Source organism: Canis lupus, chromosome 26 (assembly GCF_011100685.1).
Source record: "Canis lupus familiaris isolate Mischka breed German Shepherd chromosome 26, alternate assembly UU_Cfam_GSD_1.0, whole genome shotgun sequence".
Taxonomy (NCBI): domain Eukaryota; kingdom Metazoa; phylum Chordata; class Mammalia; order Carnivora; family Canidae; genus Canis; species Canis lupus.
This window is the reverse complement of record NC_049247.1, coordinates 7,843,075-7,857,789: the sequence shown is the minus strand read 5'-3', so window position 1 is coordinate 7,857,789 and position 14,715 is coordinate 7,843,075. Positions and strand designations below refer to the sequence as shown.

General features: G+C 44.3%; 1 protein-coding gene and 1 non-coding gene across 5 annotated transcripts in view; both read right to left on the bottom strand.

The window, feature by feature from the left end:
- Window positions 1–8,911, bottom strand: part of KDM2B (lysine demethylase 2B) — a 129,760-nt gene extending 120,849 nt beyond the window's left edge. For all 4 annotated transcript variants that reach the window (XM_038574980.1, XM_038574986.1, XM_038574981.1 and 1 more), the window contains exon 1: window positions 8,813–8,911. In XM_038574980.1, the coding sequence (XP_038430908.1) occupies window positions 8,813–8,887 (75 nt within the window). In that variant the 5' untranslated portion in view covers window positions 8,888–8,911. The remainder of the gene's footprint in view (window positions 1–8,812) is intronic.
- Window positions 8,912–13,413: 4,502 nt separating this feature from the next.
- Window positions 13,414–13,515, bottom strand: LOC119866273. Its single transcript, XR_005379595.1, has one exon. It is a non-coding gene; the product is annotated as a U6 spliceosomal RNA (small nuclear RNA).
- Between the last annotated feature and the right edge of the window lie 1,200 nt (window positions 13,516–14,715).

Sequence of the window (14,715 nt, the reverse complement as noted above, 5' to 3'; positions counted from 1 at the left end):
GGAGGGGGCACTCGGCCCGGGATGGGGGGGGCGGGGGCGGCTGCCGGAGGAGATGTGGGGCGGGGAGGGCGCCCGGGAGGCACCGGGCGCCGTTAGCGCCCTGGCATCGCTGTTTTGTTGTTGGGTCACGAGTGCGCCTTGCACGCAGGCGCCGCCGCCGCCCGGGAGTTGTGTGCAGAGCTGACTTTTGGAGGGCTGAGTTGCAGGCGGCGGGCGCATCCCGGAGATGGCGGGGCAGGGAGGGAGGGAAGGAGGAGGGGGTGGGGAGGGAGGTGCAGATTTGCACGGCTGGCCTCAGCAGGAGGCGCGGAAATGCAAGCCGAGCTTGCTGGCTAGAAAGCCCCAAGGCCTGGCACCCCCAAAAACGACCCCCCACCTCAATCCCTGCCCCCATTGCCCACGGCCCCCGCGGGCCACCCCTCTTCCTCTTCCTTCATCCACCCCACCCCATTACCTACGTGGCCGACCCAAATTCAAAGCGCTTTGTATATATAATTGATTTTTTTTTTCTTTTCTGCCGCATGTCTTGGGGTTTTTTTTTTGGGGGGGGGGCGACCCTCTCCAGACCCCCATATGCGGACCTGCCATATGGAGGGGACATTTGGGGGCTCAGGAAGAAATTAGCGCAGCTCCATACCTGTACGGACTGCATAACTTTTAAACTCCCGGACTCAAAGATATGGACACACACACACACACACACACACACACACGCAGGTACAGGAAATACGGCCAGTCTAGAGCCTTTTCGGACCCAAGCTGACCGGAAGATGTTGCCTTTCATTCATTCATCCTGCCCGCGTCTGTGGAGTCCTTTACTAGGCGACAAGCCCTGGAACAGAAGTTGGACAGTTTTTAAAGGTCCCTGCGCTCGCCAAGAGAAGGAAATAGATGCTCAGGAGTGAAATACCGAGAGAATCGGATCTGGCGCCTCCTAACGCAGCTGGCAAGCAGGCGAAGGGTAAGCCCTTATTGGCCGTTCATTGGAGAAAAGTTGGTGGAAAGGTGCAAGGCGCTCTGGGATGGGGTACGGGAAACTTTGGGGCGCCCCTTAATGAATCCTGTAGAAATTCTTGGCAGGAGGTATTGGCTCTCTCTTGCTTTCCCTCAATATACCTGGTTGGCTGTGTCCACCCCCAAAACTGGAATCCTAAAGGTGCCATCCTGTAATTCTATTATGAACAACAGTCAAATCAACTTTGATTATGAGAAAAGCAGGCCCTAAACATTCCTCCAGTCCAACTAGGCCTGATCTTTGGGGTAACGATCAGGAGGACATGAGGACAGGGCACCAAGGCTACAATAAAGGAACAGTATAGATGCTTATAGCAGGCTTTGCCAAAACAAACAAACAAACAAACAAACAAACAAAAACTCACAAGCAAAAAAAAAAAAAAAAACCACACACATTTTTAGTTCTATCATTAACCCTGTGGGTTGGTTGGAACGGGTCATTTCACAGATAGAGAAACTGAGGCTCAGAGAAATGATCAATCAAGGTGATTCCTCTGCCCCAATATCATCCCTAGTCAACACTCCACTCAGACAGATGTGTGGAGAGGAAGTGGCTTCCCCATTAGACATCTGATGTGAACCATCAGCTCTGTATTGGTCACCCTAAGAGACAGCTTCCCCCATACTCACCTTAAAATTTCCTGTCCTGTCTTTGTATATTCTTTTCCACCCACCCCTAAAAACTGTTCTTTGAATTTTGTCTTAATTCCAGTCCACTAGATGGCAAATGTCAAAATTTGTTTCCAAACTGAAATAGCCCAGGTTAGCTTAGTAGGATTGAGAAGGGTTTTGCCCTTAGCCTCTGTCAAGAATCAGGGACCATCTTATTTGCTTCTTTCTCACAGAAGACCCCTTGAAGGGTAATAGTCTTGTTATTCCTCATGTTACAAACGAGGAAACTGGGTCTCAGGCAAAGCCATTCACACAGGGTCACAAGCTTGTAAGTGTAGTTGCCAGCCCAAACTGGAGCCTGGTTCTGCCATCACAGGCCTTTTTGGATATTGACCACCTTCCTTTGCTCCCACATAATGAAATGAACATGTGCAAAGGAGGGCTTCCAGGCTGGAGGGTCATGAAAAGGAAGCTAAGTACAATCAGACAAAACCAAAATAGAATGCTTGATCCTAATTCACCTTTCCTCCCAGAGATCCGTCTCTCCCTCCTGATGTGGCCTCAGATCCAATGGCCAGCACCTCAGTGCAAAAACAGTTAAGTCCATATATCACCCTAATGGGGACTTTCTGGCTTGTCAGAGTGGGAAGGAGTTGAGTAGTCACCTAATTTAACCCCTTCTCTTTACAAACCATGAGGAAACTACAGACCAGAGAGAAGAATGGGCCAACCGGGGGGGTTGTTCCCCTTGGACTCCCCCAGAATGCCTACCCTACCGCCTGGTCCTAAGTGGTCACTCAATAAATGTTGGGCCTTTGATGGATCACCTTCCCCAGCGATATTTGCATTTTCCCTTTATCAGTAATTGGCAGATGAAAGGCTTTGTCCTCCCGTTGAAAGAATTCCAGGCATTTGCTCAAAGTGGGGGAGGAGGTTATTTTGGGCCAAAGAGGGGAGGGCCAAGACCCTTGAGCTCCTAGAGTTAGCTAATTGTCCCAGAGGAGTGGGCAGTAGGTGAGAGGAGAGGGCAGATTAAGGTGCTCCTCCAAGAGATGTACTTTTTCTTGTAGAAAAAAAAAAAAAAAAAAAAGACCAGGCCAGTTGTTTTTGAAACTTAGTAATAATGACTTCCCAGACTCTCCTTCTCATTCTTACAAAAGACCCAGTCAAATCCTGGCTGTGTTGGCCCCATTCATTCATTTCTTCATTCATCAAAGAGTGATTGAGCAGCTCTGTGCTTTAAGACAGAGGGAATATATAAGAACCAGCTCTGATAGTAGACATACTCCAGCCTGGACAGCGAGTGGACAGATGGCTCCCAAGAGAGTTAGGAATCCACAAGATTTTAAAAACTGTTGGAAACTGAAGCCATTCTCATACATGATTATAAGAGCTCCTGATTTTTGAGTGCTATGTGTTTAAGCAAAGCCACTTAACATTTATTTCCTTGGATCTTCCCCTAAGCCCTAATGAGGGTGGGTCTGTAATTCCCTAGCTCTATGGCTGAGACTCAAAAGAGCTCAAGTTACTTGCCCAAATTATACAGCTATAAAATTACAGAGACAGGATTTGCACCCAGGGCTTGTAGGAATCCAGAGCTCACAGGCTTTACCCCTCACTATGCCTCCCTGCAGAGCTGTCCCCCAGGACATGATCATAGAAATATTCTTACGTCTGCACTGTATGACACAGCAGCCTCTAGCCACATGTGGCTATCTAGCACTTGAAATATGGGTAGTGAGATTAAGGAGGTGAATGTTAAATTTTATTTAATTTTAATTAAATTTAAATAGCTGTATTTAGTAGCTAGTGTCTATGTTATTGGATGGTGCGACCTTACCTTGTTTTTCAGAACTTAACTCACCTACCAGACTATATATAACTCAGAGTCTGATTGGCACTGTGTCTCTACAATCAACCTTCTGGAAATATCTGTGAAATGAATGAAGGAACCTGAGAAAATGAAGTATTGGAATGATGAGCCAGGGGAAGGGGACCAGGGATGGCTGCAAAGGTTTCCTAGAAGGGGCCATCTGATACAATGTAAACATTTGGAATTAGCCCTTAGACCACTCACTCTGAGTGTCTGCCAATAGCATGGCACTGTAGGCACCTTGGAATGACAGTTGGGACATCCAGTCCAAAATAAGATTGTCCCACCTGCCCAGACCTGACAAATACACTTCTCAAGGACAGATAATTGGTGAAGGGGCAGGAAGCCTTAGAAATGGGTAACCACTTCCTGATATATATCCTGCTGATAGATACAAAAACAAACATGCAATCCATGGTAGCCCTGTTTGCAACAGAAAAAGACTGAAACTATCTAAAAGTTGGAGAACTGATTAAAAATAATTTTTGGACCATTTGCTCATTGAAACGTTATTAAATCATCAAGAAGAAGAATATGGTAATTGTATAAATAATGAAGCAGGATGATTTCATGATATCCTTAAATTAACACAAAACAGAACAAGATGTAGAATATTTATACTAAATTGTGCTGACCAGGGCAGCCTCGTTGGCTCAGTGGTTTAAGCACCCAGGGCGTGATCCTGGAGTCCCTGGATCGAGTCCCACGTCGGGCTCCCTGCATGGAGCCCGCTTCTCCCTCTGCCTGTGTCTCTGCCTCCCTCTCTCTCTCTCTCTCTGTGTCTATCATGAATAAATAAATAAAATCTTTAAAAAAAATAAATAAATTGTGCTGACCAGTTACATCAACCAAAGGGGACACATTTATATCTACATTTATTCTTTTATATGTACAGGATTTTCTTTGGAAAAAAATAGAATCCAAAAGGGGGGAAATGAACTGAGAAAAGGGGATGCCTGGGTGGGTCAGTGGTTGAGCATCTGCCTTTAGCTCAGGGCATGATCCTGGGGTCCTGGGATTGAGTTCCCCATTGGGTTTCCCTCTGCTTCTCTCTGTGTGTGTCTCATGAATAAATAAATAAAATCTTAAAAAAAAAAAAAAAAAGAAGAAGAATGGGGGGGAAGCAAATGTATTCTTTGGTACAGTGTAACATTTTTACCACACTATGCATTAGAATTGCCTGACTTGGGACCTTATAGATTTAATTTCACTTTCTAAAGTGTAGTACCTTTCAAAGTTTGTACTCTGTACCTGTTATCACCCTACTGAAACAAGAATTTCATTTTATTCATCCTTTTTAAGGCTATAAAGTTCAAAATCAGGCAAATCCAAACCAACTAAATATTGTTTAGGTATTGATACATAAGCTGTAAGGCATTAAAAAAAAGCAAAGAATTGATTAACACAAAGGGCAGGAAGAGACTCCAGTCTAGGGTAAGAAATGTGAACAGAGGGGCACCTGAGTTGCTCAGGGGTTGAGCTTCTGCCTTCAGCTCAGGTCATGATCCCGGGGTTCTGGGATCAGTCCCCACATCGGGCTCCGCTCAGGGAGCCTGCTTCTCCCTCTGCCTGTGTCTCTGCCTCTCTCTCTCTCTGTGTGACTATCATAAAAAAAAAAAAAAAAAAGAAAGAAATGTGAACAGAGAAAGGTGCTGGTGATTTTCTGTTTCTTAACCTAGGGTGGGCACCTGCGTGCAAGTCTTTAAAATGTACTTTAAAACTTTATAAATTCTGTTGTATTTTTTAAATATTCTACAACTTAAAAATGGTTTTAAAATTGCTTCTGGGGACGCCTGGGTGGCTCAATGGTTGAGTGTCTGCCTCTGGCTCAGGTCGAGATCCCAGAGTCCCAGGATCAAGTCCCACATGGAGCTCCCCTCAGGGAGCCTACTTCTCCCTCTACCTATGTCTCTGCCTCTGTGTCTCTCAGGAATAAATAAATAAAATAATAAATAAATAAGTTAATTAATAAATAAATAAATAATTGGTTCAGGTCTAGGTTGGTAGAGTATGTGACTCTTGATCTTGGGATTATTAGTTCGAGCCCTACAGTAGGGGTAGAGATTACTTAAAATATTTTTTTTTAATTTTTATTTATTTATGATAGTCACCAAGAGAGAGGGAGAGAGGCAGAGACACAGGCAGAGGGAGAAGCAGGCTCCATGCACCGGGAGCCCGACGTGGGATTCGATCCTGGGTCTCCAGGATCGCGCCCTGGGCCAAAGGCAGGCGCCAAACCGCTGCGCCACCCAGGGATCCCAAAAATAAAATATTTTTTAAAAGAAATTGCTTCAAATCTTTCTCCTCCATCTCTCCCCACCCACCCAGTTTCTCCCGTTCACACTCTCTTGGGTATCATATCAGAAATACTTTATGCATTTACACACATATATATTTTCTGTTATGATTATGTCACACAAATATACCCACTGTCCTTTCCTTTTTCACTTTATATGATCTTGGAGATTCTCCATATACTATCTGTAGAACTGCATTATTCTAAAATATTAGGTAAGGATGAGATGAATCTGAATGCCATGATTCAAAAAGTTCAAGAGTGGTTAAGAAACAAAAAAATCAGAATACCGCATATATTGTGATCCCATTTACGTTTAAGAAAAAAGAAGAAAGAAGAGCTTCAGTGGACCCGCAAACCATTATGTTTGATCACTGCTGAGGAGGGAGAAAATTTTGAGAGGGTTATATAAAGATCATCTCATGTACAATTTGTCTTTTTAAATTGTATCAAATATTTCAAGCATAAAAAGGGCATCAAAAGTAAATATACCAAATATACTAAAGATGTACATTCACCTCCTAGCTTTGCCAAATCCTAGATTTTTGTCATATTTTGCATTACGTTTGCAAATTTAAGAAGTACTTTGGGGAACAACAGACCATACTCTTTCTAAGTCTTTGGAGTTCCCAAAGACTTCTTTTTTCTTTTCTTCTCCTTCTTTTATTTATTTATTTTTTAAATTTTTGCACCAGTCCTGTGTTGATGGAAGTTAGAAAGAGCCGCTTACATATAAGCTGAGTGTCTGGCTCTTGACATTTGGGAAAGACTTTGTGTCTAGAGTTCTGTGTCTTCCCGTGCTAGGATCCGAAGGGAACTTGGAAATAACAGGTGAGTTAATTAAGGGGTTAACTCCAGGAGGCGAGTCATAAAAGTTCAAAGATACTTTCAAAACTTCCATCTTTCGATTGATGGACAAGTGCACTAACCAATGAAAATCAGAGCCCAGGCATTACTTCACCACGCTAGACTGTCATTGGCCGCCAATCCCTGAGGGCCGGACAGCAGGGCTGGCAGTTAACCATTTCAGGGACGATTCTGCCCTTAATTTTATTTTGAAAGATGAAGTAGGAAGAGATGAAAAGCCTAGATAGGTCCTCACATCTTAAGGTGTCACCTTTGGTCTCACCCCAGCAGGTAGAGTTTCGCCCCACAAAGGAACACCCCGAGACAAATTTCCTGGAGAAAAGTGGTGAACTTTTAAAATGGGGAATCAGCTGACCCTGCTCAGTCAGAGGAGGGCGGGGAGGCGAGAAGTTTGATTCACTTTTTGTGCCGTCAGAACAGAGACCAGTGTTGGAGACGATTCCATTAATCTTGCGGAGCGATCAGTGACTGAGAAGATTGAATTGCATTTCCTGCCCCAAAGATGTGGAGATCGGTGACCTTTGCAGCAGCCCTCAGACCCCCGTTCACAGCTGGAGAGAGGATGTGTCAGCATTTACTTTCGGGTCTCACCCTGCCCTTTGTTCAAAATTCAAACTCTTTGTGTTCTGGCTGCTGCAGGGCTTTTTGTCCTTGATGCTGCCGATTTTTTTTTTTTTTTTTAAACCTCCCACGTCTTGCAACTTCTGAGAATCAAACTCTATTTAGCAGAAGATAGTATCTGGAAGTACCCCCAGAGAGGGAACCAGAATAGATGAGACAGAATTTTAAGGGAGGCTTTTGGGCCTTTTGGCTTTCATTACTGCCCCTTCCTGGGCTCCCTGAGTGCTGCAGGCTGACCTGGATGGAGCCAGAAGTCCTGCCAGAGTTAATAATGCCTCATGTGGATGAGGCTCTATTACAAAAAAGCTTTTACACGCATTACCTCAGGTAAAAAGAACTGCTAGAACAAAAGCATCTGCATAAAAGAACAATCTAAATTCCCAAACCGGGTGAGCTGTAGGACCTTGGACAAAGTGCTCAAACTGAGCCTCAGTTATCCCATCTGTAAAATAGGGGTCATAATGTCAAACAACAGAGTTCTATGAGGATTGAATGAACCAGTGTTCTATTATATATCAAGGTAGTCGGTAAATGCTGTGTCTTCCTTAAAATGCGGTCGACCGAGGGGATCCCTGGCATAGTGGTTTAGCGCCTGCCTTGGGCCCAGGGTGAGATCCTGGAGTCCTGGGATCGAGTCCCACATTGGGCTCCCTGCATGGAGCCTGCTTCTCCCTCTGCCTGTGTCTCTGCCTCTCTCTCTCTCTCTCTTTCTCTGTGTGTGTGTGTGTCTCTAATCAATGAATAAATAAAAAATCTTAAAAAAAAAATGAGGTCAAAAAAAAAAAAAAAAAAAAAATGAGGTCGACCTTCTGGATTTCATAACCTAAATAGTTCTAGATTGGGGAAATGTTTTCCTCCAAGGGCAAGGCTGCCTAATGCGTGGAATGTCCCCACTTTTCTTTCCAATTGGTTCTCTCGCCCAACAAGCCTTCAAAGTCTGAACGCACTCAACTCTTTTGAGTTCTTTGAATAAACCTGCTTTCTCTCCTCCAGACCTTTGCATATGCTGATCCTTCCAGGGGGAGGAGTCTCTCCTGCCAGCGCTCCTCTCAGAGTTCTCACCCTTTTGGAATTAGCTTTGATATCTTCTCTTTCCTGCCCCCCTCATAATACTTATCACATTATTGTTGCCTATGCTCTCAGCAGACAGGGAGCCCCGGGAATGGTGGGACTCTGTCTGCCTCATGGATGGCTCTCCTTCCTAGCATAGTGCCAGCACCTATGTCTAAGGGTACCTGGCTGGCTCAGTCAGTAGAGCATGCCACTCTTGATCCCAGGGTGGTGAGTTCAAGCCCTACATTGGGTTTGGAGCCTACCTTTTTTTAAAAAAGTAACTGTCTAATGAAAGTCCAACATCCCTACTCTGCCTCCCTTAGTCCCCAAATTCCTCACCCTTCCAGAAATCTAGGAGTAATAGTACTGAGACTTTCTCTTTTCCCTAGCTAGCCATTATAACATCCTTTGCAGATGGAGTCAGTGGCTTTTTCACCCTCCTTGAAATGACCTTCATTAACTCACCAGTTACTTACTGAGTGCCTCCTAGATGCATACACGGCGCAGCCTTTGAAGGAAAGCCTCCTCTTCACTCCATAGCATCTATTCATGGCAGAGAGCAGGCCTTTTAAACCCTGGTGAGGTATAAAACATTCTGAAATAGGATAGACAGTTGGCTCCTATCTGGAGCCCAAGGAGAGAAATCTGAGACCATCCCTTGCAAATTGAGAGCCGGTGAGTTAGCCCACTTTGCCCCAGCACAAAACTCTTTCTCATTCAGAATACTAATCACAATTATAATAAAATACTCAAGTATTAATAGTCTATTGTCTGGCTCTCTCTTTAAAAGGAAAAGTCCAAAAAAAAAAAAAAAAAGAGAGAGAAAGAAAGAAGAAAGAAAGAAAGGAAGGAAGGAAGGAAGGAAGGAAGGAAGGAAGGAAGGAAGGAAGGAAGGAAGAAAGAAAGAAAGAAAGAAAGAAAGAAAGAAAGAAAGAAAGAAAGAAAGAAAGAAAGAGAGTCCCTGGGGCACCTGGCTGGTTCAGTCAGTAGAGCTTGGGACTCGATCTCAGGTCCTGCGTTCAAGCCCCACTTTGGGCTTAGAGATTTTTTTTTCTTTTAAGATTTTATTTATTTATTCATGAGAGAATGAGAGAGAGGGGCAGAGACACAGGCAGAGGGCTCCATGCAGAGAACCTGATGTGGGACTCGATCCGGGGTCTCCAGGATCATGCCCTGGGCTGAAGGTGGCGCTAAACGGCTGAGCCACCCAGGCTGTCCGAGCTTAGAGATTTTTTTTTTTTAATTTTTTTAATTAAAGAAATAAAAGGAAAAGTCCCTGAGAAGACTAACCTTGGTCTTGCTCACTGCTTTTTCTCAGCCCCAGAGGCCTAGCTCATAAAATACACTCAACAAACATTTGTCGAATGAATGAATTCCTCAAACTCCAAAATGTGTACCTTCAGCTTGATTACATTTTAAAGTGTAACTCTTCGAAGAAGATGCACGGTATCTATGAGGCCCTCTTAAAAGTCCAACAGACAAGGTGATGTGTCTGGAGGAGGTGGTGCTCTACACCTTTCGGCTCCAAAGCCCAGGCTCTTTTCCAGACTGCATCACTGGTGCACCTGCTCTGCTGGACAGAAATTGAGTCGTGGGGGTGCCATCTGGGGGGAGGGAACCAGCTGTCATTGCCGCAGCTGAGGCCTGCAGACTTCTACCTTGTTTGGGAGGCTGCTATTTGCATGTGAGCTTGGCTTCCCCAGGCGAGACTGGGGTTTATCACTGGTCACTAGCCACTGGGTATCCCAGCTTGACTGCCTGGAGTCCGGGAGACCCAGGGAGGAAGGGCGCGGGGCCCAGAGCTGGCTGTGGGGGTAGGGCGGGGACTGTTGGGCCTCTGAGTCAACAGAAGCACCAGAATGCCCCAGCCTGCCTAAGCCTTCTGCTCCTGAACTCTGGAATCCACTCATCAGCCTGAGCCTTGACTTCAGCCTTTGCATCCACATCTCCCAGGAATTATACTTAATGTCTGCCCTGGGCAAGGCCAGGACACTTCAGCCTCTTTTAGTGAGTCCTCCACTCACCTAGGTCAATTTACCTGCCTGCCTGATCTTAAACTCAGGGAAGAACGTTTGGTGCTCCTTTTGTTTACTACAATCCTAGGCACTCAGTAGGCACACAGCAAAAGGTAGGATCCTCAGCCCTTCCAGAGTCCTGACTTCAAAGCCTGAGGACCTTGTGCCTGTGGGTAAGTGACTTCACCTTTCTGAATTTCATTATCATTTCCATTATGGGAAAATAATAGATGTTTGGAAGGATTAAATGAGACCACAGAAACCCCAGTCATCATGCTCCATAGTAACCTCTGCTTTCACTTTCTCTGTGGCACTGGTCACCATCTATCATATATTTTATTTATTGGTTGTTCTTCTCCTCCCACTAGGGTGACAACCCCACCAAGCAACAATTTTAATTATTTTTGTCCACCCCTGTCACCTCACACACATGTCAAATAGCGCTGGGCCCATGAGATCCTTTTTTTTTTAAGATTTTATTTATTCGGGGATCCCTGGGTGGCTCAGCGGTTTGGCACCTGCCTTTGGCCCAGGGCACGATCCTGGAGTCCCCGGATCGAGTCCCATGTCGGGCTCCTGGCGTGGAGCCTGCTTCTCCCTCCTCCTGTGTCTCTGCCTCTCTCTCTCTCTTTCTCTCTCTCTCTCTCTCTGTGTCTATCATGAATAAATAAATACATAAATCTTTAAAAAAAAAGATTTTATTTATTCATGAGAGATACAGAGAGAGGCAGAGACATAGGCAGAGGGAGAAGCAGGCTCCCTTCAGGGAGCCCCTTATGATACTCCAGCTCAGGACCCAGGATCACAACCTGAGCCAAAGGCAGAGGTTCAACCACTAAGTCTCGCAGGTGCCCCAGCCCATGAGGTTCTCTCTTTTTTTTTTTTTTTTCCCATGAGGTTCTCAATAAATATTTGTTGAATAAAGATGGATGGATGTAAAGTGATTAGCGCCCAATAAGTGCCCTGTAAAAGTAGATATTGCCAATTTATTATGATGATTAAGTGCTCAGTCTCTGGTATCTAACAGAAAGCAAGGTAATTGAGGCAGGAGAACTTTAGCAACATGGTAGGATGTTGGCACTCTGGCTGAAAAATTCTGTCTACACCATTTACTAGCTGTGTAACAAGTGACTTCACTTTCCTAAGGCTGTTTCCTCATCTGTAAAATGGAGGTGATAATTGTGCCTCCCTAGGAGGACATGAAGATAGGATAAGATGGTAACTGCAAAGCGTTTGTAGAGTGCCTAGCATATAATAAATGCTCAATAAACAACGCTCATCACTACTCATTATAGGAGTACTCACACTAGACGTGACATCTCAGTCCATTAAACCATTGCTAAGCACTAAATATGACCAGTTCCAGCAGGCTCAATAAATGTTTATTGACTTCCATCTGTGAGCTCCTCAAGGAAAGAGATTGTGTTTATGTTGTCATGATTTTGGCCTGCAGTAAATATACTGAGATGTACTGGAAAACCCACATGCTGGACTCAAATATGAGTGAGAACACAGAATAGCTACTGGACTAATACTGCCAGTGGCCTACTATTTGCCAGCCATAGAGTTGGATGCTGGAGATATGGCAATAAGCTTACACAAACATGGTGGCTACCAGTTTGAGGCCAGTGAAACTTAACAGAGTTGACAGACTTTGTGCCAACAGTTGCACAGATAGATGGAGTATTGCAACTGAAAAGTGTATCATAACAGAAAGGGATAAGAGGCTCTGAGACCTATAATGTGGGCATGGAGAGGATGGGGTTGACCTGATGTGGGCTTGAGGAGGAAGTCAAGGGAGTGGCTCTCAGTTTAGAGCTGAGCTCGGTGGAAAGAAGAGTCTTAGCTAGGCTGAGGGTAGGGGAAGTGTTCTCAGCAGAAAAGAATAGCAGATGCAAAGGTCTCGTGATGGGAGAGCACATGTGCTAAAGGAACTGAAAGAAGACCTGGATGACCCCAATGTAGTGTGCTGAGGGCAGGGGTCAGGGGAGAAATAAACTAGAAAATTAAGTTGGCACTTTGGAAATTAATTGGGCAATATATGGTAAAGCTGAAGGACTGTGCAACCTTATGATCCAGCAGTCCGAGTTCTAGGAACATTCTAGAGAAACAGCCACAGTGCACAGGAGAGCATGAACAAGGATGTTAGCCCTAGTTGCCTCATATGAACTCTCAAAAAACCTGAAACAATCCAACTGTTCATCAAGAGGAGAATGGAAAAATTGCAGAATATTTTTCCCTGAGTTCCTCAGAAAACAGTTTGAATCAAAGGTTAGCGTAGTACTGCTTTATTGAGGAGTGCATCCCAAGGAAGCAAGAATGATAAAAGAGGGAGTGAGTCAGGGAAAGAGGGTGAGTCAGTACCACAGTACCGAGGAAAGGCCATATATTCCTATGGCATCTTAGGAATAGTTCTTCGGGGGGGGATCCCTGGGTGGCTTAGCGGTTTAGCACCTGCCTTTGGCCCAGGGCGTGATCTTGGAGTCCCAGGATCAAGTCCCACATCGGGCTCCTTGCATGGAGCCTGCTTCTCCCTCTGCCTGTGTCTCTGTCTCTGTCTCTCTCTCTCTCTCTATGTGTGTCTCTCATGAATAAATAAATAAAATCTTTAAAAAATAAAAAAAACAAAATAAAAAAAGAAGCTAGATTAACAATATATATAAAAAAGCAGTGGAATAATAATAAATAAATCTAAAGTTGAGGCAAGTAGTTGCTTCTGGGGAGGTAGGAGGAGGAGATTGTTAATGGGTCATTGGGAATTCCATAGGAAAATGCTGGTAATGTTGGGGGCTTTGTAGCTGCTACTGTGTTTTTGTTGTTTTTTAAATATGGAGGTCTTGGGACTCCTGGGTCGCTCAGTCAGTTAAGTGTCTGCCCTCAATTCAGGTCCTGATCTCAGGGTCCTGGGATCAAGCTCTGTGTCAGGCTCCCTGCTCAGCAGAGGTGTCTGCTTCTACCTCTCCCCCTGCTTGTGGGCACACATGCTCATTCTCTCTCTCTCAAATAAATAAAAATGAAATATTTTTTATTTATTTAAAATAAATAAATAAATAAATAAATAAATAAATAAATAACTCTTCATAAATTTGCATATCATCTTTATGCAGGGACCATGCTAATCTCTGAATTGTCCCAATTTTAGTATATGTACCACTGAAATGAGCAGGGTTGTTTTTTGTTTTTTGTTTTTTGTTTTTTGTTTTTTTTTAAGATTTTATTTTTTATTCATGAGAGACACAGAGACAGAGAGAGAGGCAGAGACATAGGCAGAAGGAGAGCAGGTTCCATGCAGGGAGCCCAGGACTCCAAGATCAGCCCTGAGCCGAAGGCAGGTGCTAAACTGCTGAGCCACCCAGGCATCCCAAGCAGGTTTTTTTTTTATTGCAACAAGTACATATAGCATAGGATTTATCATTGAAATCATTTTTTAAAATATTTGATTGATTGATTGATTGATTGATTGATTGATTTGAAAGAGGGAGAGTGAGCATGCGCCCAGGGGCTGGGTGGGTCACATGGAAAAAGAGAGTTGTTGTTTTTTGTTTTTTTTTTTAAGATTTTATTTATTTATTCATGAGAGACACAGAGAGAGAGGGAGAAACATAGGCAGAGGGAGAAGCAGGCTCCACACAAGGAGCCTGATGTGGGACTTGGTCTCAGGAATCTGGGTTCATGTCCTGAGCCAAAGGCAGATGCTCAACCACTGAGCCACCTAGGCGTCCTGAGAGAGAGAGAATCTTAAGCAGGCTATATGCTCAGCACAGGTCTCTATCTCAGCACTCTAAAATCATGACCTGAGCTGAAATCAAGAATTGGACACTTGACTGACCGAGCCACCCAGGAGCCCCTAAAGATTATATTATATTATATTATATTATATTATATTATATTATATTATATTAATTATATTATATTATTATTTTATTTTATTTATTTTTAGATTTTATTTATTTATTCATGAGAGACAGAGAGAGAGTCAGAGATATAGGCAGAGGGAGAACCAGGCTCCCTGGGAGGAGCCTGATGTGGGACTCGATCCCAGGACCCTGAGATCATGACCTGAGCCAAAGGCAGAAACTCAACCACTGAGCCACCCAGGTGTCCCTAAAGATTTTATTTTTAAGTAGTCTCTACACCCAGTATGGGGCTTGAACCCACACTGAGATCAAGAGTCTCACACTCTACCAACCAGGCCAGCCAGGCTTCCCAATTTTTTTTAAAGATGTTATTTATTTATTCATGAGAGACACAGAGAGAAAGGCAGAAACATAGGCAGAAGGAGAAGCAGGCTTCCTGTGGGGAGCCTGATGCAGGACTCAATTCCAGGACCCCAGGATCATGACCAGAGCCAAAGGCAGATGCTT